This window comes from Felis catus, chromosome D3 (assembly GCF_018350175.1).
Source record: "Felis catus isolate Fca126 chromosome D3, F.catus_Fca126_mat1.0, whole genome shotgun sequence".
In the NCBI taxonomy this organism is placed as follows: Eukaryota; Metazoa; Chordata; class Mammalia; order Carnivora; family Felidae; genus Felis; species Felis catus.
In genome coordinates, this window is record NC_058379.1 from 28763584 (window position 1) to 28789172 (window position 25589).

The 25589-nt window shown below is 47.0% G+C and overlaps 1 protein-coding gene across 2 annotated transcripts in view; it reads right to left on the bottom strand.

Annotated features, from left to right (window-relative positions):
• KLHL22 (kelch like family member 22) overlaps positions 1-25589 on the bottom strand; it is a 40651-nt gene that overhangs the window by 12572 nt on the left and 2490 nt on the right. For both annotated transcript variants that reach the window (XM_023241683.2, XM_023241684.2), the window contains exons 2-4: positions 21050-21315; positions 11735-11900; positions 5980-6698 (exon numbers count right to left, since the gene is read on the bottom strand). In XM_023241683.2, the coding sequence (XP_023097451.1) occupies positions 5980-6698; positions 11735-11900; positions 21050-21276 (1112 nt within the window). In that variant the 5' untranslated portion in view covers positions 21277-21315. The remainder of the gene's footprint in view (positions 1-5979; positions 6699-11734; positions 11901-21049; positions 21316-25589) is intronic.

Here is a 25589-nt window from a genome sequence, read left to right on the forward strand (position 1 = left end):
ACTTCCTCCTCCTGCATGTCAGACCCACACTGCAAAGGCCTCCTAACCATCTCCAGCTGGCTGCTCACCGGTCCTGAACGGAACCCCACGCTCCCTCTGCCCACCGATCCTACTACCCTCAGCAGCAAAGCCCCCGCTCACACCAAAATCCTCACTAGCCTAGCAGCTGAGGAGGCCCTTACAGCCCAGTCCACACCAACCTTGCCAGCACTCAGCCCTGCCGCACTCCATGCCCCAGGCCTGGCACTCCGTGGGGAACACAGGCGAGTATGCTACTTGGGTCAATACAGACAATTACAGAACCTTGAGGGACCAGGACCCTGAGAGTCCAAGGGCCAAGCCCACTCTTCCCCTGACCTGCATCTGGCCCCTTCCCTTGGACATCCACTCAGGCACCAGCATCTTGAGTGCCTGCTTCTGAAGCCTCCTTGCTCAATAGCTCATGCATAATTACAGCCGCTTTCAGGTAAGTGGTTATTTCTCCACAGAAAGACCAACCCCAAGAAGACAAGCTGAACTTCAACTGGCTCATTAGAGAGTGAGCAAAGTTTGCTTTGGTCTGGGTCTGTGCCCCACACTGGTTGGTGAAGAGACAAGTTTCATCCAGATGCGCTAGGCAGCTGCTTCTTCCTGCCTGCACCTTTTGGCCAGCTCTTCCCTGCCAGACAGGAATGACAGGAAACAAGGTGCTCAGGGGTTGGGGCCAACAGGAGAGAAAGAACACGCATGTGGGTCACACAGACCCAGGATGGACAGCTGGTCTGCCCCATCCAGCTGGGTGTGTCTAGGCATTGATTTCCCTCCCTTGACATTCACTCAGTTTCTGCACCTGGCCAACAGGGGGATGCCACCTGCCTCCAAAAGCTATCGTGAGGGCTCAGAAAGGGACTTCGTTAAGACTGACTCAAGTCTGTATTCCTAGACTTCGCTGTAACTCAGGGCTCAGTGAATCAAACAAAGATTACCATAGGTGAAATCATTCAGTCACTCTGCAAATATTCACCGGCGACCCAACATGGATCAGGCACGGTGCTCAGTGCTGCGAATCCAGAGGCAAACTCCAGGCCAGGACCCTTCTTTCCATTGTAGATGGGAAGCAGGCTAAAGAGAACACGTAAGCAAGCACTCCATATAATGACAAACGCCACAAAGGACAAGAACAGAGGTAGAGAGAGGGTGATCTACTCAGAGATCATAATCTATTGGGCAGAGGGGGCCGGGAGGTCAGAGCTCTCTCACAGGGACCAGGAAGGGCCTCCCAAGGAGGTGGCGGTTAAGAACTCAATGACAAAAGGCCCAGCCAGTTGAAGGTCCAGCTGGGGACCGGAGCCCAAGCCAGTCCAGGGCTCGGCACTTGTGAGGCCCTGCCAACTGATTGGGATGGCGCTTCCCACTGCCTTTCCTGTGTACAACACTCATTCATGTACATGTTCCCCCAACCCCGTTTCTAGTTAAGTGCAAGTCGGCATCATCCACCAGAGTGAGACAAGCAAGACCCACCCGATGCTTCCGCTTGCTTCCTTCCGGCCCTCACAGCTTCCTCAGATGCATTCATTTGGATTTGCAGTTTCAGATTTAACACACGCACGTGTGCGTGCGTGCGTGTGCATGCGCACACACACACACGCAATACACACACACACCATACATCAGTAATTTAGACACAATCACAGTTGCACTCATTTCTTATCTCCCCACTGTGTCCTGTATTCCACATTTCTTTCTTGATTTTCTACTGTCAGAATAAGTTCTCAAGTAATATTTTTTCTAATAAAAACTAGCTACAGAAGGATATAAACAGTTCTAGTCACTTTAAGGCAGAATTTAGATCACCCTACTGCAAACTTGGAAGCTCAAGCTACAGTGGATACAAAACGCTCTGGAGTCCTTGTTAAAATGAGCAGACCGTTTTTCTTCTGTATTTCCACAACTTAAGCATTCCCATGGCTATTTTTTTTTTTAATGTTTATTTACTTCTGAGAGAAAGCATGTGCAAGAGCAGGGAGGGGCAGAGAGAAAGGGGAACAGAGGATCCGAAGTGGGCTCTATGTTGACAGCAGTGAGCCCAATGAAGGGCTCAAAACTTACAAACTGTGAGATCATGACCTGAGCTGAAGTCGGACACTCAATCGACTGACCCACCCAGGTGCCCCAACATTCCCATGACTTTTTTTTTTAATGTTTATTTATTCTTTGAGAGAGAGAGAGAGAGAGCACGAGCATGAATGAGCAGGGGAGGGGCAGAGAGAGGGAGACACAGAATCTGAAGCTGCTCCAGGCTCTGAGCTGTCAGCACAGAGACCGATGCGGGGCTCAAACTCACAAACCGTGAGATCATGACCTGAGCCGAAGTCAGATGCTTAACCAACTGAGCCACCCAGGCGCTCCAACATTCCTATGACTATTAATGAAGTCCATTACAATCAAAGAAATGCTTAAAATATATTTTAAAATACAAACAGACATGGGAATGCCCCACGTTAAAAACAAGTGGCTATTCTAAGTAAGGTCAGAGGGCAAAAGGCCACTCCCAGGTAAGGCATATCAGTACAGGCTCTGCCCTCTCCCATCCGAAAATAGGGTGTTCTTGGAAACCTTTCAGAAGTTGAAATGGCATAAAACAGAGCAATTACAATTAGTTTACATGGAAAAAAATTTGAGCATTCCCAGGCCCAAAAAATAACCGTTCTCAGGGCTTTTCTGATACTTGAAGTCACACCTTGCTGATGAATGCACAAAATAAATGGAGATAAAGCACAGATGCTTACAAATAGAGTTCAAAGCTATGGTCACTTGATGCTGAGATGCTGGGTGTCATTCCTGGGGAAGGCACTTGGAAGGGCCATCTCGCTAAGGGTGCAAGCTCCTCTACAAAGGTTCACTGCTAAACCAATGCTGAACATGATCTTCTCTTTTCGTCTTGTTTTTGTAAAAGTGAAAATCCTCTTTGGAATTCTACTGGTTAATGAAAATAGGCACTAACGTAGGTCTTTCATGAAAGCAAAGTGGAATAATGTGGACTTTTGAAAGCGGGGTAGGGGAGGAGTACAAATAAAATTTGCTCCAAGAGAGTTAACTTCCTATATGAAGCTCCTATACCAGTGTTCTGATATAATCTGTTAAGTCCTCAAGCCTCAAAATGCAAACTCTAACTAACTGCAAATTTTGTCTTTTCATATTCTGAGAGTCTGTAGACCCTAAGACTGGTAAATTAAGGAAGGGGAGAGGGAAGAGAACCTAACTCTTAGACCATTCAAATTAAGACCCATCTGGCAGTTTTAAAAGTCTATGAAGAGATTAAAGGAACTCTCACCCTATAGAGAGAACAGACACCAGGGCCCTCACCACCACCCCATCACCCCAGGCAGATACTGCACCCCAACCCTTCTGAGGTACCTCCCTTTGCCAGGTAGGCCTCACCAACCCTACCTGCCACAGTGACCTAACCTTCTCACTGGAGTTTGAGGCCATGGTTATCAAACACTGGTGCTGATACTAGCATTTTCCAGAGTTTGGCTTGGGACTCAGAGCACATGTTCACCAATGGGAAATTTAGACTAGTCTTGAGTGCAACAGACATCAAAGCAGTAAAAGGGCAGACTAAGGGCAGGCAGTGGACCCAACTGTTGCCCTTGGGCATGGCCCTCTGGGAAAGCCCCAGGGCTGGCCTCCCAGTGGGCACACAACCACCCCGTTGTATGCTAAAGGCTGGTGACCTTAACACCCTAGAGAGGTCTGTTTTGTAGGTCTGTGGGTTGCCCCAGCAGGGAGATGTGGCTATGGCCCTCCCACTGTGAAAGAAACAGGCCCCTAAAAAGGAAGCTTTGAGGCTTTTCAAGGGAAGGCTGAACCTGGTGCTGCCACACCCACTCTGGAGGGTATTCTGTTAGAGAGAAAATCAAAGTATTGTTTCCTCCTTTCTGTACTCAGCATGTCCTCCTGTTTAACCTCAACTGAGCTGCCAAGCTTTTCGTCTCATCAGTTTAACAAAGGTGATTTCTTCCCAGCAGAAGTGCTGGGGCCCTCATGGGGCATGGCCAGGCCAGATCCCACCTCCACCCCCAAAGATGGAAACATGAACACGAACTTGGTCAGTACCTCACAGCCATGGAAGCAGCTGGCAATCTCTCTCCCTGCAATGCCAGCTTTCCTTCAGCCTACAGAAGATGGAGACTTCCCACATGCACCAAATCCCACGATATCAAGCCAAAGCACAGTGGAGGGGCCCTAGACACCTAATGGTAGCTGAGGCTATGGGGATCTGTGTTGGTTTCTTTGTTCTGCCTTCAAAAATGGATTTGTGAGATCATAGCTCCATAGACTGACAGAGCTGGAAGCATCCTACAGACCATGACAGTCCACAAAACCCCCTCTTTTGGGTTTCTGTACTCAGTTCCAATGTGTGTTGGGGCAGGGCGGTGGCGGAGGGTGGGGTGGGGGGACCACAACACTTTCTGCACATTAATAAGCAATTCTTGGAACACCAACTGAGTCCTACAATTCAACTCAATTCTAACACTATCTATCTGGAGAAAGCATCAGATCCCACAGGTTAGGGGTTCAGTCTATAAGATGCCTCCCCACCCCACCTGTCCCCATTTCAGACACTACTCACAAGCTCAGGCTGTGAGTACTATGCTTCTGACCTACCAGCTACCAACTGGAGGTTCCAATAACCCCCTCTGGCTCAGAATATCACTCTGAAGCACCAGGTTGTGCCTGTGACCATCTGGCTATAAATCAGAGGTTCCCATGAACCCCTACTTGGGTTTCAATTAACCTGCTAGAGCGGCTCACAGAACTCAGAAAAACATATTTACTAGATTACCTGTTTGTTATAAAAGGATATAAATCAGGAACAGCCATAGCCAGACAGGAAGAGATAGATAGAGCAAGGTCTGGGGAAAGAGTAGGGAGCTTCCTTGCCCCCTCCAGGTGTGCCAATCTCCCAGCACCTCCAACTCGGTGTTCACCAATCCCGAAGCTCTCCCAACCCCCTCTTTTGGGTTTTTATGGAGGCTTCACGATATAGGCATGATTGATTAAATCACTGGCCATTGGCGACTGACTCAGCCACCAACCCTTCTGCCCTCCCCAAGGTCAGCAGGTAGGCCTGAAATTCCAACCCTCTAACCACAGGGCTGGTTCTCCCAGTAACCAGCACCCCCTTACACTTGGGGTCTTCCAAAGTCACCTCATTAACATAACAAGACAAAATTAGCACTCTCCTCCCTTGGGAAATTCTGAGTTCTGGGAGCTGTGAACCAGAAACTGTGGATATAGACCTAACATATAGCAAAAACATATATAGTACATCACAATATCCCACTCCTTCTTGAAAAACTGCCTCCTCAGAGGACCTCGGAGGACCCCATGTCCGGCAACACCACTGACGACAGGGCAGGCAAGGGTGGTGAAACCTGGCACGAGGTTCAGCGATGCCTGCCTTTTGGGTCCCATAGGCTGAGAACTGTACACTGCAGAAGAGGGAGGGAGGACCGGAAGCCATCCTCCACCAACGCCTGTGCTTCAGAGGGCAGAGCTGCCTAGCAGAGGGAGCCCTGGACGATACATGTCAAAGCCGGAGAGGGTGAGATGGAAGGAGAAGCTGCCCTGCCCAGTGTTCCTGGCAACTAGGTCCCCTCCCTGTGTTTGGCCAGTCCAAGTCCACAATCACAACCTAGACCCTCACCAACAAGACAGTGGGTATGACCCATGGTGAGTGGGTTTGAGAGGAAAAGAACAGCGAAAGGAAGCATGCTGGGTCCCCTCTTCCTTGCCTCACCACAGCCCTCACTCTTCAAATTAACCTGGACTTTACTCCACAAAACAGACCTACCCAATGAGCCACAAGATTAATTTAAAAGGCTACAGCCTCGGCCTTCGCAGACCCCACTCCATAAGCAGCCTCCTAGGCCCACAACTCCTGCACCACAGCGTCACCCACAGAACAAGTCTCAGCCAAGCACCCATGCCTACCTCCAGCACCGGGACTCGGCACGAAAGCCCTGGACATTGTTGTCCCCTCCGATCAGGTACACAAAGTTGTTGAGCACCGCAATGCCCTGGTTGGACATGCGGGGGGCCAGGGAGGCGGTAAAGTGCTTCCACTCTCCCAGCAGGGGGTTCAGGTACTTGGCCTGGTCACTCAGGACAGTGGATGGCGTGGAATGAATGCCCCCAAAGCCCACAACACACTGGAAGTCCGACCGCAGCTCTGTCTGAGGGCCCTGCAAGCTGGGCTGCAGGCTCTCATTGCGGTGGTACATGAGGGCATTGGCCACCGTGTCCCTCAGTGGGCTGGGGTCCAGCTTATCGTGCAGCCGCTGGAGGACCTCAGCTTCCATCAGGGGGAAACGCACGGTCTCAAGGAGCTTGGGGGGCTCGTGCAGCGAGATCTGGTCGGCCTGCACCTGCTCCAGGGTGTAATGGTAGAGCAGGGCACCCTCATACACTTCGGTCTCACAGGAGACCTCCAGGCGGTTGCTGCTAAGGAGGGAGTAGACCTTCTCCAGGGGAAGCTGGCGGTACTTGTCAGTCCGAGAGAAGGCCACAAAGTTTTTGAGGATGTAGGTGTCCAGCTGCTCAGTCAGACGGCTCAAGTCAAACAGCTCCGCCAGCCGGTAGACATCAAGGATGTTCTCTTCATCCACCCAGGACATGAGGAAATCACAGCAGAAATGGATGATTTCTGGGATCTGTGAAAAGAACAAGCCCCATTCAAGCCTGGGCTGGGAACAGTGTCTGAGTGAGGGAGACAGAGGATAACAGGGGACGCGAAGCTATTGTTTACAGCTGGCCCCCTTCCACCGCCCCTGACCTTTCCTGAAGTGGAGGCCTGGCGCAGCTGCTCTCCCCCAATAGTAGAGATGATTGGGGCTCACTGCAGACTGACTGGGTTTAAACCTGGGCTTCAAAGAGATCTGTAGCACATTCTTAACCTCTCTGAGCCTCAGTTTCCTCATTTATAAGAGCAGCGATTAAAGTAGAGAGCAGTCCTGGATTAGAAGAATAAATATTGTTAAAACATCAATACTACCCAAAGCAATCTACACATTCAATCGATCCCAATCAAAACGCGCTGGCATTCTTCTCAAAGCTAGAACAATCCTAAAGTTTGTATGGAACCACAAGAAGATCCCGAATAGCCAAAGTGATACTGAAAAAGAAAACCAAAGCAGGAGGCATCACAAGCCCAGACTTTACCCTCTACTACAAAGCTGTAAACATCAAGACAGTATGGTATTGGTACAAAAACAGACACATACACCAATGGAATAGAATAGAGAACCCAGAATTAGACTCACAAATGTATGGCCAACTAATCTTTGACAAAGCAGGAAATAGCATCCAATGGAAAAAAGTCTCTTTAGCAAATGGTGCTGGGAGAACTGGACATGTAGAAGAATGAAACTAGATCACTTTCTTACACCATATACAAAAATAAACTCAAAATGGATGAAAGACCTAAATGTGAGACAGGAAACCTTCAAAACCCTAGAGGAGAAAGCAGGCAACAACCTCTTTGACCTCAGCTGCAGCAATTTCTTACTTGACACATCTCCAAAGGCAAGGGAATTAAAAGCAAAAATGAACTATTGGGACCTCATCAAGATAAAAAGCTTCTGCACTGCAAAGGAAACAATCAACAAAACTAAAAGGCAACCAACGGAATGGGAAAAGATATTTTGCAAATAACATATCGGATAAAGGACTAGTATCCAAAATCTATAAAGAACTTACCAACCTCAACACCCAAAAAACAAATAATCCAGTAAAGAAATGAGCAGAAGACATGAATAGACACTTTTCCAAAGAAGACATCCAGATGGCCAACAGACACATGAAAAGATGCTCAATGTCACTCATCATCAGGGAAACACAAATCAAAGCCACACTGAGATACCACCTCACACCAGAGTGGCTAAAATTAACAACTCGGGAAACAATAGATGCCAGCGAGGAAATGGAGAAACAGGAACCCTCTTGCACTGTTGGTGGGAATGCAAACTGGTGCAGCTGCTCTGGAAAAGTGTGGAGGTTCCTGAAAAAATTAAAAATAGAACTACCCTATGACCCAGAAATGGCACTACTAGGAATTTACCCAAGGGATACAGGGGTGCTGATTTATAGGGGCACATGTACCCCAATGTTTATAGCAGTGCTTTCAACATTGGCCAAATTATGGAAAGAGCCTAAATGGTCATCAACCGATGAATGGATAAAGATGTGGTTTATATATATAATGGAATACTACTTGGCAATGAGAAAGAATGAAATCATGTCATTTGCAGCAACATGGATGGAACAGGAAGGTATTATGCTGAGTGAAAAAGTCAGTCAGAAAAGGACAGATATCATACGTTTTCACTCATATGTGGATCTTAAGAAACTTAACAGAAGACCATGGGGGAAGGGAAGGGGAAAAAAATAGTTACAAACAGAGAGGGAGGGAGGCAAACTGCAAAAGACTCTTAAATACTGAGAACAAACTGAGGGTGGATGGGGGGGTGAGGGAGAGGAGAAAATGGGTGATGGGCATTGAGGAGGGCACTTGCTGGGATCAGCACTGGGTGTTGTATTTAAGCCAATCTGACAATAAATTATATTAAAAAAATAAGAAAACCAAAAAAAATAATTAACTCAAAAAAAATAAAAATGAAAAAAAATAAAATAAAGTGGAGAGCAGTAAGTTGAAGATGAGATGGTACCCAGGAACTACCTGGCACAGAGTAAAACCTTTCAGATCAGAAGTATTGAATCTCCAGAGAATCAGGAAGCAGCACAGTGGCCACTGTATCAATTACCCCTGGTTTGGAAGGCACCTAGGACTCATGCCCCCCCCCACCAGGCTCTCTAGAAACATCCAGCTCTCTTGTCCTGCCACAACCCCCACAACTGCAGGCTCAGCCAAAGATGCAGGCCCAGGGAACCCACCCCCTTCCCCAGGAGATGGCCCTGAAGCACCCATGCGCTAAGAACTGCCAGCAGAGCGTTCCAGACGCTTGCCTAGCACCCATCCTGGGAATCCCACTAGGTTCTCAAAAGGCTGGGAGCCACCCTGCCTGGGCAGAGGCCCGCATGACTCCAGCTAGCACAGGGGTCACAGGTGGCTGGCACTTGCCCGTGTCCAATCATGCAGAAGAACGAATGAGATGGAAGGAGAGCGAGACAACACTGCTGAGGTGGGAGCTGAGAAGTGAGCCACAGGCTTAGAGGCCACCTGGTGATTAAACAACCAGAGCACGGCAGGGCGGAGACAGAGGGGAGGGCTCTGGGGAAAGCTGCCCAAGCATTGCTACGTTCTTTAGGAAAACAGGATTTTAGAATAGCCCTAAAAGCGGAAATGCCTTGAGGTGCTGGGTGGCTTAGTCGTTAAGCATCCGACTTTGGCTCAGGTCATGATCTCACAGTTCCTGAGTAGGAGCCCCACATGGGGCTCTGTGCTGACAGTGTGGAGCCTAGAGCCAGCTTTGAGTTTTGTGTCTCCCTCTCTCTCTGCCCCTCCCCCACCCCCACTCACACTGTTTCTCTCTCTTTCTCTCTTTCAAAAATAAACATTAAAAAAAATTTTAATGTGAATATCTCACTTATCATCAACAAATTAACCATTGCACATACAATAATTCTGCTGGTATGTGAAGCTTATTAATAAACGTTTAAAATCTTTTTACCTTTATTTTTTTCACATTCACGAGATACTCAGTGCTTGCCAGGTCACAAGATGAGAGCTGAAGGAAGACCTGCCAAGTGCCAGGAATGCGTCTGCCCCACATGGACCATTCCCTCTGTGTTTTGATAAGCCCTAAAAGTTCACTTGACCACCTGTTTTCTCCCTTGGCAGGCACTTCTGCTTTGCCTTGTCTTCCTAAAATACTACTTCTGATCTGTCACGGGCCAGGACACTGAGGACCAGTTTCTGGATAGAAAGTGAGAGCAAACAGCTCTCAGTGGGTCGGAGAAGCAGCTCCTGAAGAATCCAGGGGCCATGTCTTTGTCTCCTTTCCATCCTCATGGTCACAGCAGTGGACCCTCTGCTGGGGAAGCTCACAGAGGAATCACCCCAGGCCTGCCCAGTGCAGGAGCCCACAAGAGGCTCGGAGAAAGGAATCCTTGCTAGAGGTTACCCAGTGGTGACAGTCTCACTGGAATTCAGATCCAAGTCTCTGGGGACACCACGAACAGTGTGATCCTGAATTAGTGCAAGGCACAGAGCAAGGGGAGAATGTGGTCACTGGCTACATGAACAAACAGGACCCTGGTGGGCCTATGGACTTGGAACTCTTATGCCAAGTCAAACTTGCTTTAAAAACCACATTGCAAGGCACTTGTTGGGATGAGCACTGGGTGTTATATGTAAGTGATGAATCACTAAATTCTACTCCTGAAACCATTACCACGCTGCATGTTAATTGGCTGGGATTTGAATAAAATTAAAAACAAAACAAAAAAAAAAAAACCCAAAAAACACACAAATAAAAAACAAAAAACAAAACTGCAGGGGCACCAGGGGTGCTCAGTTGGTTGAGCATCTGACTCTTGATTTCAGCTCAGGTCATGATCCCAGGGTTGTGGGATCAAGCCCTCATTGGGCTCCACATTTACAGTGCCTGTTTGGGATTCTCTTTCCTCTCTCTCTTCCCCTCCCACGTGCTTGTTCTCTCTCAAAATAAATAAGCATTAAAAAAAAAAAAAAAAAGGAACATTGCATAGAATCCCAATATGTTAAAAATCAAATCCCCAAAAGCCAGGCTGCTCGAGGTAAAGCAGGGATGCCCATCCCGTGCTACCCCTCACAATGACCTCAGAGACACTAATGTGCTCAGGAGCACTGGCTCTACCCACTTGTGGCATAGGAAGAGCTGTGGTCAAACCAACCCAACAAGTACGGGCCAAGTGCCCCCCACCCGCCCATGTGTGAGTGAATGTGCAGGGAACTGCCAGGGCCCTGCCACGCAGGGTGGGGCCTCCTGACACCCCTAAACAGGTTGGTTTTCCGGACCTGCATTCTTTCTGATGGCCCCAAACATGCTCTGACCTGAGAAAAGGTCAGGATAATAAACTCACCATAGCATTTCATTTTCACTTTCAACAAATGTAAGGCAAGAAGTCTCTCCAGCCAGAGGAAACCATCTGATGATGGCTCCTGAGAGCAAAGGCACAGGCAGGCCCAGCCCTGAGTGACTGTACCCACACTGCCGAGCTAATACAGCCTTCTAAAATGTAAGTCACACTGTCAAAGCCTCAGAAAACTTTTGGCGTTCTGTAGGAAAACAACTATTCAAAGTTCAATGACAAAAAGGAAAGTGGTTTCAAACAGACTGACAAAGCCAAGTGGGGGGACGAGCAGAAAGGGTCTGGGCAACCATGGGAGCTCAGCTTTGTCGGACGCTGGGGCACGAAGGACATCACATACCCACCTCAGAGTCGGCCCCCGTGTTTACATGCAGGATCTTCTGAGTGGCAGAGAGGCCAGGTAGAAGGAAAGGAACCAGCAGAAGAGCAGAGGGCAAAGGCAGAGAAGGAGCCTGGACCTGGAGGCATTTGGAGCAGCTATGCTTCAGCGCCCAGAACTGGCTGAGCCATGTGCCACCCAAGAGCCTCTGCCCGACCTGTAGTCTCTTTTGCTGCCTGGCATCTTCGCCTGCTGATCCTCCTCATACCACTGCCCTGCAGACACCTGCAGAACACCCCTGGGTTTGGGTCTGCCTTGCTGGAGCGAGGGCAGCCTCACCTGCAGCTGGCAGGCAGCAACCAGCGTCTCCTGAACATTGCTCAGGCTGAGCTCCAACTCAGAGGTATAAATGAAATGCAGGATTTGGCACATGGCATTGTAGGACACGCCGTGGATCAGGACCTCTTCCTGCTCCATCTCCTTCAATCCTCCAGCAAACATCCCTCTGCAAAGAAAAACATGAAACAGTGTTGTCGTATCAATGTATTATCAATCAGAATGCCAGCCCAGGCCGCAAAGAGTGAGAGCATCCAGAACAGGAGGGAGGCTGACCCAGCAGTGACGTGCAATAGAGTATCAGCTCACTCTGTGCTCTGGGCACTGATGCTTGCCACAGAAGGTGCCCACAAACTCCTGAACAAATTTGGACAGCCATCCTAGAAATCACCATCATGGGCTGCAAGGTGTCATGAATGAGCCTCTTAGGGACAGGGACAATGTCCAGCTTGCTTTCTGCTGTATCCATGATATACTTCCTGGATCACAGCAGCAGCCCGGGGCATGTCATGAAAGAATGGATGAATGGGAAACAATAAAACTCATTCCATTCAAAATATATTAACTGAGCGCCTAACTATACCAATCAGAGTCAAAGGTGTAACAGTCAAGTAAAGTGTAAGATTCCTACTTACATGGAGTTTGATGCTAGAGAGAACAGCAAGTAAAGAACAAGGCATTTCTGAGTGAGGAAATGCTAGGAAGAAACACAACTGGGCATCTGATCTAGGAGCACCCAGCTGGGAGAGGGGAGCGGTGGAGAGTGATGAGGAGCAGAGACAGGCTAGCTCTCAGGAACCAAGATGGGGCTGGGTGGCACCTCACCAGCCAGCAGACAGCATTCCAGGTAGAGGAGACGGGTGCCAAAGTCGTGGGGCAAGGATGAGTTCAGTAAACAAGGCAGCCAGGTAAGGGCAAGGAAGAAGTGAACAGGTAAGACAGGGCCAGGTCCTGCTTCCCCCAGGTCAAGACTGAGCCAGGATTAAAATCCAGGCACTGTCAGGGAACTTTACACAGGAGAGTGGTATGAGTAGACTTTGCAGGAGGGAGGGTTCCTGCAGGCCTGGGGAGGGCCCAGTGGCAGGGAGAATATGTTGAAGAACCGAATCTAGGAGAGCACTGGAGGAATCAGGGCCCTTGGCTGGGTTAGCTGGGCTGATGGGGACTTGGGAGGAATGGGGCCAGAGAGCACAGTTACCATCAGTGAGATGCCTCTGAGGCATCCCAGTGGGGAGCCACTTAATTAGTTGTTCAGAGGGAAGAAGGTTGGGGGAGAAAGGGGAGGCAGCAGGGCTGAAATATGACAGTCAGCAACATACAGAGGACAGAGTAGCTATTTTTTACCTTTTGTTTATTTTTCGACTAGGTAAATTGTATGTGCAGTACATGACTTAAAATATACAACAGGGTGAAAGTCTCCCTCTAGCAGCCCTTCCTCCTCTGCTCCAGGCCATCAGTTCCTCTTCCCAGGGCAGCACTATACCCAGAGGCACTCCATGTATGCACCTTGTATTCTACATCACGTTTTGACTTAGCAATGCATCTTGGAAATGGCTCCTTACTGGTATACATAGGGCTGCCCCTCTTCCTGTAAAGGCTATCATGGTTGATTTAACCCCCTGCTGCTGGGATACACCTGGGTTACTTCTAATCTCCCATTATTTCACCAGACGGATGGTCTTACATTTTGCTTAAGTGCTTGCCAGGATTCTTATGAAAGCAATTGCTGGGACACAGGGTTTATATATATATTTATACTTTGATAGTACTGCCTACATACTAACAATCTTCTAAGGGAGAAATCTTATAATGAACCAGACAGATAATCTTGTCAAGTGTTTAAGTGCCATTATTTCTTCTTCTTCTTCTTCTTCTTCTTCTTCTTCTTCTTCTTCTTCTTCTTCTTCTTCTTCTTTAATAAGCTCTACACCCAATATAGGGCTTGAACTCACGACCTCGAGATCAAGAGTCACGTGCTCTTCTGACTGAGACAGCCAGGTGCTCCTTAAAGTGTCATTTCTATATTCTTTCTGAACAGTCCAGATTCTTTGTCCATTTTCTATTAGACTCTGTCTTGTTAATTTGAAAAATCTGCCCTTTTTTGGATGAGTTGAAATTTTTTCTTCTACCTCAGATCTTTTGATTTTATGATGCCTTTTGTCATGGAGAAGTCTGTCTGTTTTGAATGCAAATTTCTCATTTTCTTTTTTTTGCCTGTGAGTTTTATGCCAAACTTAAAACAGCTCTTCCCTATGAGGGAAAAACATCAAAAACATTTATCCAGGGGGCACCTGTGTAGCTCAGTCAGTTAAACATCTGACTTTGACTCAAGTTATGATCTCACAGTTTGTGGGTTTGGGCCCCGTGTTGTGCTCTGAGCTGACAGCTGGGAGCCTGGAGCCTGCTTCCGATTCTGTGTCTCCCTCACTGCCCCTCTCCCATTTGTGCTCCCTCTCTTTCTGAAACAAACAAACAAACAAACAAACATTTAAAAACAAAAAACAAAAAAAAAAACAGGGGCACCTGGGTGGCTCAATCGGTTAAGCGTTCAACTTCTGCTCAGGTCATGATCTTAGGGCTCCTAACTTTGAGCCCCACATCAGGCTCTGTGCTAACAGCTTGGAGCCTGGAGCCTGCTTCCGATTCTGTGTCTCCCTCTCTCTCTGCCCCTCCCCTGCTCACACTCTGTGTCTCCCTCTCAAAAATAAATAAACATAAAAAAAAATTTTTAAAACAGTCCAACTTTATGTTTTTCAAGAGGACTACCCCATCATCACCTTCCCCCACTTGGGATGCCATCTCTACCACACACAAAGTTCGTGGTAGGCTTGTATCTGTGTTCAAACCTCTCATCTTTCCCAGTAACATTCCAACATTTCTTCAGGCACCAGGAGCCTGGATTACTGCAGCTCTGTTACATGCATTAACTAACGTAGGGTAGGGCCAGTCTCCTTTCATTACCTTCTCAACAATTTCCTGGCCTTGCTTGCTTTTGAAAATTTGGACTTTAGAATCAGTATGTGCAATTCCCACCCCCATAAAGTCTCTTGATTTAAAAAAAAATTTTTTTTATGTTGGGGTGCCTGGTTGGCTCAGTCGGCTGAATGTCTGTCTTCAGCTCAGGTCAAGATCTTATGGTTTGTGAGTTGGGAGTCCGGCGTTGGGCTCTGTGCTGATAGCTCAGAGCCTGGAGCCTGCTTCAGATTCTGTGTCTCCCTCTCTGCCCCTCCCCTACTCGTGCTCTTTCTAAAAAATAAACATTAAAAAAATAAAATAAAAAATTTTTAATGTTTATTTACTTTGGGGGGGAGGGAGGGGCAGATAGAGAGAGGGACAGGGGATCTGAAACAGGCTCTGTGCTGATAGCAGAGAACCTGAGGCCGGGCATGAACTCACAAACTGAGATCATAACCTGAGCTGAAGTCAGATGCCCAACCAACTGAGCCACCAGGTGCCTCAAGTCTCTTGATGTTTTTATAGGGAATGCATTACACATCTAGACTCATACAGAGAGAGCTAGCATCTTTGTGACGGACACAATGGACTCTATCTCACAAGCCAGCCTCTGGGTCTCTTTGCAGGTCTTATAGGTCACCTGCTCACAGACCTGACACTCGCACGTTATGTCTAATTCCTAGATATTTTACTCCATGCATACACTCTCAGGGGGTGCTTTCCCACTCTGTGGTACCCTGACTCACTCTTTGGGGTATCCAAGCATTGCGTGGACCTTGACTAGATCCTGAATGGAGAGGGGTGGGAGGAGACAGAAAACATTTTGAGGAAAACTAGGGAAATCTAAATATGAACATCAGATAAAATTATGGAATGACTGCAAATGTTCTTAGATTTATAATGGTACTAAAGATATACCAGAGAAGGCCCTTATTCTTAGAAGTGCAATAAAGTATTTCCAGTAAAACTGTCATAGCTGCAACTTACTCTGAAGTGAATATGCAAAATGTTAACCAATGAATCTAAGCAAAGGTCACAGGTGTGTTCACTCCACTGATCTTGCAGCTTTTCTATAGGATTGATATCTTTCAAAACAAGAGTTAGGGAGGGAAAAAAAGGCCAAAAGAAAAATAAAATATGCAGGCACTCCTTCTGGTTTTGTTGTTTGTAACCAAAAATGGGTGCTTAATTCTTTATCATAGTCTTACCCCTTTTCTGTAACACTGAAATTATGTCAAAATAAAAACTTTAAAAGGGGAAAAACTTTTAAAATGATGTCCATACCTCATACCTATTAGGATGGCCCACTACCAAAAAAAAAAAACCCAAAAACAAAAACAAAAGACCCAAAAACAAAGTAACAAGTGTTGGTGAGAATACAGAGAAAATGGAACCCTTCTGCATTGTTGGAGGGAATGTTAAACTGATGGCAGCTGCTGTGGAAAACAGCATGGCAATTCCTCAAAAAATTAAACATAGAATTAACATATGACCCAGCAATTCCACTTTTGGGTACATACCCAAAAGAACTGAAAGGAAGGTGTTAAGAAGGTATTTGTACATCCACATTCATAACAGCATCATTCACAATAGCCAAGAGGCAAAACAACCCAAGTATCCATTGAGAAATGAATGGATTAACAAAATGGTATATTCATACAATGAGACACTGTTCAGCCTTAAAAAGGAAGGAAATTCTGACACATGCTACAACGTGAATGAAACTTGAGATTATGCTAAGTGAAAGAAACCAGTCACAAAAGGACAAATACATATGATTCCACTTATAAAAAGTTCTAGAGGGGTGCCTGGGTGGTTCAGTAAGTTAAGCATCAACTCTTGATTTTGGCTCAGGTCATGATCTCAAAGTTCATGGGGCTCCACGCTCAATGAGGAGCCTGCTTGGGTTTCTCTCTCTCCCTTGCTCTCTGCCCCTCTCCTTGCTTGCATGTGTATGCACATGCACACATGAGCTCTCAAAATAAATGTTAAAAAAAAAAAAAGTTCCTAGAAACAGAAAGTGAAATGGTAGGGCTGGGAGGAGGGTATGGAAAGCTGTTGTTTAATGGGTGCAGAATTTCAGTTTTGCAAGATGATAAAGTTCTAGAGACCCCTTCCACAACAGTGTGAATACACTTAACACTATTCAGCTGTACTCTTAAAAACTGGGTGGCTCAGTTGGTTAAGCGTCTGACTTCAGCTCAGGTCATGATCTCTCAGTTCGTGGGTTCAAGCCCCGCGTTGGGCTCTCTGCTGTCAGCTCAGAACCTGCTTCAGACAGTCTCCCTCTCTCTGCCCCTCCCCTGCTTGCACACACAGGTGCATACTCTCTCTCTCTCTCTCTCTCTCAAAAATAAACATGAAAAAAATGGTTAAGATGGTAAATCTTATCGTATATCCTTAAAATCACAGCAGGGGACCAACAAAATAAATGCAGGGCATGACCACCACAGAACACTGCAGAATCATAATGAGGGCTGCCTCTACTGCTAGGATACCATAACCAGATGTCCAGTAAGCTCCCTCTGATGTCCAGTGAGGAACATTCCCTACATGAGCTTGTTCAGGCCCCCAATCCCTGGTCCAAACCCTAAAGGCCCAAGTGTGTTTCAGAATTCAAAAGGCTTCAACTGGAAAAACACTGCACCCATGCCATGTATGATGTCACACCCCTGAAGGGCCTAGGTCAGTATCTCATATCCAAACTCCTTAATATTTCCAAGTATACTGAGTGGGATAAAAATAAAATAAAATTAGGGAGGGAGCCAAACCATAAGAGACTCTTAAAAACTGAGAATAAACTGAGGGTTGATGGGGGGTGGGAGGGAAGGGAAAGGGGGTGATGGTCATTGAGGAGAGCACCTGTTGGGATGAGCACTGGGTGTTGTATGGAAACAATTTGACAATAAATTTCATAAAATAAAATAAAATAAAATAAAATAAAATAAAATAAGCCTCCTATGAGTTTAGGGTAGGTTTTGTGGTTCAGTAAATTTGTACCAAAATTTAAAAAAAAAAAAAAAAAAAAAAAAAAACCTCATAGAAAAAATGGCAATGTGGGAGAACCCACCTTTCCCTATCCCCCACAAAATCAACCACTAGACAGCTACCAACTAACAAAAATAGCTCTAAAGAGACCCCCTGAACACATTTATGACATTTTGGCAATGTGGTACAACAACAAAAAAACGAAGCAATTTGTCAATTTCAGGACCAGTATTTGCAAAAATAAACAGATGAATAGGAACTTTTGAAAATAGTTACCATGGGGGGTGAGGGGGAGGTGGGGAGATGATATGGAAGGAAGGGCAGGGGTAAAGTGGTGCTTTCAACTTTTTTCCCACATATTCAAAAAGTATTTTAGCTGTGGGAATGGATGCTGATGTCTGTGGAGGGCTACAGACAAGGTCCCCTTTGAGCGATTAAGGACGACTTGCATTATAAAAAAGATTCTCTGACATGGAAACAAAGCCTCCCTGGGCTATGGTCTGTTGCTTTGCAAGTAACACTAGGGACAGTGGTGTTCTGGAGCTCTGTACTGAGGTCTCACTGAACACGTCATGCTGTCATTCACAAACAAGCTTGTGTGTTGGCTAATCTCTCCAATTTTGATACCTGTGTTATATAACTCTCTTTTTTAAAAATTTGGAAACTTCTGGGGCGCCTGGGTGGCTCAGATGGTTGAGCATCCAACTTCGGCTCAGGTCATGATCTCGCAGTTTCTGAGTTCGAGCCCCATGTCGGGCTCTGTGCCGACAGCTCAGAACCTAGAGTCTGCTTTGGGTTCTGTGTCTCCCTCACTCTCTGCCCCTCCCCTGCTCACACTCTCTTTCTCTCAAAAATAAATAAACGTTAAAAAATTAAAAAAAAATAATAATAATTTGGAAACTTCCTTTCTCTTTATCTGCTATGAAAAAGCTTAAATGGCATTAGAGATTGTTCATAAAAGGGATAACTCCCCAGGATGTGTCTGGGCTTCATGCTTTCGTGGAAAATAGAACTTTCTGTTTCAGGCATGAAGTTCTATCAATACACACTTTGTAGAAAATCATCAGTTTTATTCAAATTTTCAAAATCACAGACATTGAGTTAAGTTGACTGTCTTACAATTCACAGTATGAAAACAGGGAGGGATACATGACCCAGAGAGGCCACATACAATACAGAACACTTGAGCCATCTGACACACAGCCCAGGAGTAGACAGGGCAAAGCAGGAGAGGGTTACAGGAGCCAAAAGATTAGTACAGTGGACAGTTCTTACCACAAGCCAAAAAACCAAGACCCAAGATCACGGTTTAGTCAATCCCTAAACCCTGCACAGAGTGCACACCAAAGGAGGTTTCCTGTAGGGGGCGCCTCTTAAGAAAAGTGCCATCCAGGGGCGCCTGGGTGGCGCACTCGGTTAAGCGTCCGACTTCAGCCAGGTCGCGATCTCGCGGGTCCGTGAGTTCGAGCCCCGCGTCAGGCTCTGGGCTGATGGCTCAGAGCCTGGAGCCTGTTTCTGATTCTGTGTCTCCCTCTCTCTCTGCCCTTCCCCCGTTCATGCTCTGTCTCTCTCTGTCCCAAAAATAAATAAACGTTGAAAAAAAAATTTTTTTTAATAAAAAAAAAAAAAAGAAAAAAAAGAAAAGTGCCATCCAGCTCTTTAGCCCCAAGAGGTCAGCAGCCGCCTGCAGGGAGGAGCTAGCCCTGAGAGGCAGGGGCTGGGAAAAGGTGCAAGACAAGAAGAGCAAGCTCCCCAGAGGAAGATGCACCTCAGCTGGGCCTGGAAGATATCACTGCAGGGCAGGAAAGGCAGAGAAGGGCAGCACTGCTGAGTAACAGCAAAAACAGGGGCAAGAGAGCCTGCCCATGTCTGCCCTAGGCCACCACTGGTCATGTTCTGTATAAACTCTTTCGGGAAAACAGGAGGCCAATACTTATACCATGAAAAAATATTTCACTCAATCTGGGACGCCCGGCTAGATTAGTCGGAGGAGCATGTGACTCTTGATCTCAGGGTCATGAGTTCAAGCCTCACATTGGAATAGAGATTACTTAAAAAACAAACAAAAAAACCCAAGAACTATAACCAATACTTGAAACAATCAGAATCAGAACTGGAATGGGAATCAGGTAGCCATGGCTGGGGCTCACTCCTGAGCCTCGTCTCACAAGCATGCAATGAGGGCAGTGGCACCGATTCTTCCCAATGTGCCAATGGCTGGGATGGGGTCATGCAGGAAGCCATGAGAAACCCCAAGGGACAAAGAATCCAGGGAGGAAGGAAGAAGGTCAGAGACTTAGGCCCTCAAGATGAGAAGGTGTGGGCCAGAAGGTCCACGGCCAGGGAAGGGGCACAAAAGGCACAATTCCTCACACACATGGCTATGTGGACACTACATATACAGGACTGACCACTCAGCCTTGGTCTTGGCACCCGCTCGGGTGGGCTTCTAACCAGCCTTACAAGAACACCACTGGGGGAGGGGGGCACTAAAAGACTAAGGTATAAAGTGCCACAATGTCTTAAAAAAGGCGTGTATGGGGGCGCCTGGGTGGCTCAGTCAGTTAAGCACCTGACTCTTGATTTCGGCTTAGGTCATGATCCCAGGGTCATTAGATGGGGCCCTGTTGTCAGGCTCTGCACTGTGTGTGGAGCCTGCTTAAGATTCTCTCCCTCTCCCTTTCTCTTTCTCCCTCTCTCCCCCCTCACCCATCCCTCCCTACTGGCATGCACATGAATGTACTCTCCCAAACAAAAGGGGGAGGCATGTATGTGTGTGTGTCTGTGTGTGTGAAGAGAAAGGAAATATGACAAAATGTCAACAACTGGTATTAAGATGTTCGTAATATTCTTTCAACTTTTCCACAGATCTGAAATTTTTCAAAATGAAATATTGGGGAAACCAGAGTAAAATAGAACAAAAATGTGTTTTATACCAAGATATAGAAAATTCATTTTATAAAACACAACAAAGTCTAGCATTGGCTTTTTAAAAAAACAGGAAGAAAGGGGGGCGCTTGGCTGGTTCAGTCAGAAAAGCATGCGACTCTTGACCTTGCGGTTGTGAGTTCGAGCCCCTTGTTGGGTATAGAGATTACTTAAAAATAAATAAATAAAAGAGAAATAGGAAAAAAGAGAAGGTGCCCCAAAAACAAGACAGCTGGAAGAAAAACAGATTCAAAAACCCCTCTGTCCCACTCACTGTTGGGGAGTCATCACAACAAGCAGTGGGAGAAGCTCGGGGAGAAGCAAGGGACTTGGCAGCTTCTGGCCGGTCCCTCCCACCAGATCACTGTGGGTGCCAACACAATACCTAGTGGAGCCAGGACTACCTGTTACCTTACTCGTAAGAACAGAATATGTGATGTAACTCACCTGAAGTAATCGCAGGACGCAGCCAGCAGGATTCGATGAGCCTCGATGTGTCTCCCCTCCACCACCAGGACCACATCAAAGAGGATGCCACTGTCCCGGAGAGCCAGCAGCCCCCGGAGCAGAGCCTGGGAGTGCTGTGCACTCCGGTAAGTGTTGTTGACACAATGAGGGTGTGAGGGCTGCACAGGCAACTTGCACAGCTGAGTGAACTCCTGCTCCTCTGCCATCCTGACCACCACACCAGACCTCACCACTGCGGCTGTCAGCTGGCAAGACAGAGGGGACACAGAATAAGCCAGGGAGGTAACACCACACAATACGCAGACTGGCCAGCTCTTCTCCCAAGTGGCACCTGCTGCTCCTGGCACTTTTGTTCCTCCCACCAGCACACCTGTGCTTCCCCTGTGGTTTTTTTTTTTCTTTTTAAACATTTATTCAGTTTTGAGAGATAGAGAGAGTGCGAGTGGGGGAGGGGCAGATACAGAGGGAGACACAGAATCTGAAGCAGGCTCCAGGCTCTGAGCTGTCAGCACAGAGCCCGACTCAAGCTGGGCTAGAACTCACCGACAGTTGAGATTGTGACCTGAGCCCAAGTCGGCCATTTAACTGAATGAGCCACACAGGTGCCCTGCCCCTGTGGTCTTAAACCCCTGAATTTCCTCTTCCCTCCCACTGCTCATCTGAACCTGCAGCCTCCTTCCTGATGACCTGTGTGTCCCTTCATCTCTAAGATTCTTCATTAAATTTTATCTCCTTTAGCATCTCTGGGAAACAAAAGGTTCTGGAAACAGACTGACCTTGGTTGGGGCCCTGGCCCTACCACAGATTCACTGCATGACCAACCTGAGTTCAGGATCCTCAAATGAAAAAAGGGAAATAAAATCACCCCTCCTGTTCAGAAAGTCTAAAACTGGTAAACAATGAATATAAAGCATCAGCACAGAATAGGTTCTCAAGAGCTCTTCCTCTCTGCCATTAAGAAAGAACAAACCCTGGGTGCCTGGTGGCTCAGTTGGTTAAGCGTTCAACTTTAGCTCAGGTCTTGATTTCAAAGTTCATGAGTTTGAGCTCCACATCAGGCTCTGTACTCACAGTGAGGAGCCTGCCTGGATCCTCTGTCTCCCTCTCTGTCTGCCCCTCCTGTGGGTATGCTCTCTCTCTTTCAAAAATAATAAACGTTAAAAAAAAAAAAAAAAAAAAAAGAGCCTGAGTATCACAGTCAGCTAAGCATCTGACTTCAGTTCAGATCATGATCTCAAGGTTTGTGAGTTTGGGCCTTGCTTCAGGCTCTCTGCTGCAGAGCCTGTTTAAGATCCTCCATCTCCTGGTCTCTCTGCCCCTCCTGCAGGTGTGCACCCTCTCTCTCTCTCTCAAAAATAAATAAACATTTAAAATAAAATTAAACAATTGAATAGGTAAATAAAAGAACAAAACTGGGGCGCCTGGCTGGCTCAGTCAGTAGAGCATGCAACTCTTTAATCTCGGGGTTGTGAGTTCAAGCCCCACATTGGGTACAGAGTTTACTTAAAAAAGAAAGAGAAAGACGGGGCGCCTGGGTGGCGCAGTCGGTTAAGCGTCCGACTTCAGCCAGGTCACGATCTCGCGGTCCGTGAGTTCGAGCCCCGCGTCGGGCTCTGGGCTGATGGCTCAGAGCCTGGAGCCTGTTTCCAATTCTGTGTCTCCCTCTCTCTCTGCCCCTCGCCCGTTCACGCTCTGTCTCTCTCTGTCCCAAAAATAAATAAACGTTGAAAAAAAAAATAAAAAAAAAAAAAAGAGAGAGAAAAAGAAAGAACAAAATTGGGTTTCCATCATGTAGAATGGATGCATAAAAATGACAAGAGACCTGAGTGGTGACCAGGAGACCCAGAGAAGGGTTCAGGACTTGTCTTCTTTTACCAAGATTCTGAGTCAAGCACAGTAACTTCAACTAGACCTGCTGCATTCAAGATATCTGCATCATGTTTTTAATTCAAGGTTACTTTGTAATAATTGAGTCAGCATGTTCAAAACATGCACACAATATGAGTTGGAGCCTCAGAAACCCAGTCAGTAAAACAAACCTACCTCAAACACACTTGGGTCACTCACTCTGAGTTAGGGGATTACCCAGTCCTGCACTGCACTGTGGGACTGAGCTACGCACTCTCCAGGCCACAACACTGTCACACCCAGCCAGCAGGCAATAGCCCAAGGGGCACCTGCCTCACTGCCTGTGAACATCTGCCTCCCCCACCTACCACCATTCCACTATCCCCTCCCCCAAATTAGTTTCTTCTCCAATTCCCTTGGACTGTATCTTTAGGAGAAAAAATTATAGGGGTGCCTGGCTGACTCAGTGGGCAGAGCATGCAACTTTTAATCTCACGGTTTTCAGTTCAAGCTCCACATTGGGCATGGAGTCTACTTAAAATTAAAAAGAGAGAGACAGAGAGAATAAAAAAGAAAAATAGATTCTACTATAAAACTTGCCAAAAGGAAGAGGCCTCCCTCCTCACTACTAGAGCTCAAGAGCACCCCTTGCTACTGCCTCCCCCTTCCTCTCCCCCTCTTCCCCACTCCACCTGATTGCTTTGGACTCATTGTTGTTTCCCATCCAACATATTCAATTTCCCTCTGTGCTGGCCCCCTCAATGTACCTCCTGGATTTGGGACCTTCGCCCATCCACTTCTTCCTTCCCACCCCAGACTGGCTCATACACAGGCAGCTGAGGCCAAGGGATATCCCCCACTAACCACTTCTGACCTGATATGCTGCTGCGTGGCAATGCCCTCTTTTCTGATCTCTTCCCTTCAGCCAACACACTCTGTCCCAGCCCTCCCCCTCTTTCCCAAGAATCTCCCCTATATTCCCAAATGCAATACTCCAGTTTCTCTTCAGATCATATAAATCTTTTGCCTTTTAGCAAATGCACCTCCAGCTCAATGCCTAATCCAGCCAGCAGCCCTCTCCATTGGTCTAGTTTTCTTATTCACACAGCCACCATTTCCATGTCAGAAACCTCATGGTTTCAATGTTCTCTGATCTCTTTTCCTTTTTATACCTTGTGTCCTATCAGACCCTCTAGTTCTGATTCATTCTCTCCCATCTCAGACGCCCATCCATTTAGTCCTCCATGGCCACCACTCTGGGTCAGAGACCACAGTAGTGACACTCTAACTGGTTTGCTTCCTCCTGTCCCATCCTCCTGAGTTCCCCTGCTCAGGCTGCAGGGAGTCCCCAAATGCCCAATGAGTATACCACCTGGCTTCTCAAGCACTAGCTCCCTACTGCCTTCTGCTTAGATCTCCCCGCTATCTGGCTCAAAATGTTCCTTCCCCTATACTGTCACTAGCCCTAAGACCAAAAGGGACATGAGTCATCCTCTGAACACCTTCAGACTCCCACCTAGGCCTGTTTCTTTATAACCCCATATTGGTCAAGGTCTAGCTCAATCACTTCTCCCTCTGTCACCGTATCAAGAACATGACAGGCATGCTCCATCAATGCAGCTGTTCTAGCTACTCACCAGCTAAGGCTTTACCTCACCCACATCGCAGAACCCCATGGCTGTCTAATCACAGTCCTGCTAATCACAGGACTCTGGGCACTTAGCTCATCTCCAAGCCGCAGCTTCCTCCTCACTACCATGACCATTAGGGAGTCAAGAGGGCCTCCGTCTCTAGTGGTGGCAATGGCGACTGACTACTCCAACAGACATCAGTCCCCAGTGAGTCCCCACACTCTGTGAGCACATCAGCACTTCTGCCCCTTTGGGAAGGAATCAATGGTAGCTACACTTACTACAAGTCCAGAATACAGTACAATGAGAAGACTGCCTCCTTGGGTAAGCCAAGCACATTCACCAAGCACAATTAAGGAACTAAGCTAGGTGCTGAGTGCAGTGTGAAGAAAAATGAACTGACTTCCTGCTCTGAAGGAGCAAAGCTTGGAGCACAACACATTTACAGCCTTGTTCATAAAGCAAGCATTGGCCACGACCAAAATGTCGATCCTCAGAGGAACGGATGCTGCACACAGTGAGCTGACAGAACACTAGATATCAGTTAAAATGAGCAAACTAGAACTCATGCTATAGTCATGACCATGGAGAAATCTCAAAGCTGCACAGAGGAACAAGCACACCACAGAATATAGTACAGAAAGTTTGAAAACACCCAACAAAATGCCGTTCAATTTTACTTATAGATAGGTGTTATGGTATAAGATAGTATAGACACGTTAAAGGAATTCAGGATCAGGATTATCTCCAGCACGGAAAAAGGGAATGTTTTCTTTCTTTAAAACAAACAAAAAACAAGTAAGACAAAACATCAGGATCTGATAGGGAGAGGCGGTGAGTAACTTTTCTGTCAGTATGAAATATTTAAAAATTACATTCTCTGGGGCGCCTGGGTGGCTCAGTCGGTTGGGCGTCCGACTTCGGCTCAGGTCATGATCTCACGGTTTGTGAGTTCGAGCCCCGCATCGGGCTCTGTGCTGACAGCTCTGAGCCTAGAGCCTGCTTTGGATTCTGTGTCTCCCTCTCTCTGCCCCTCCCCT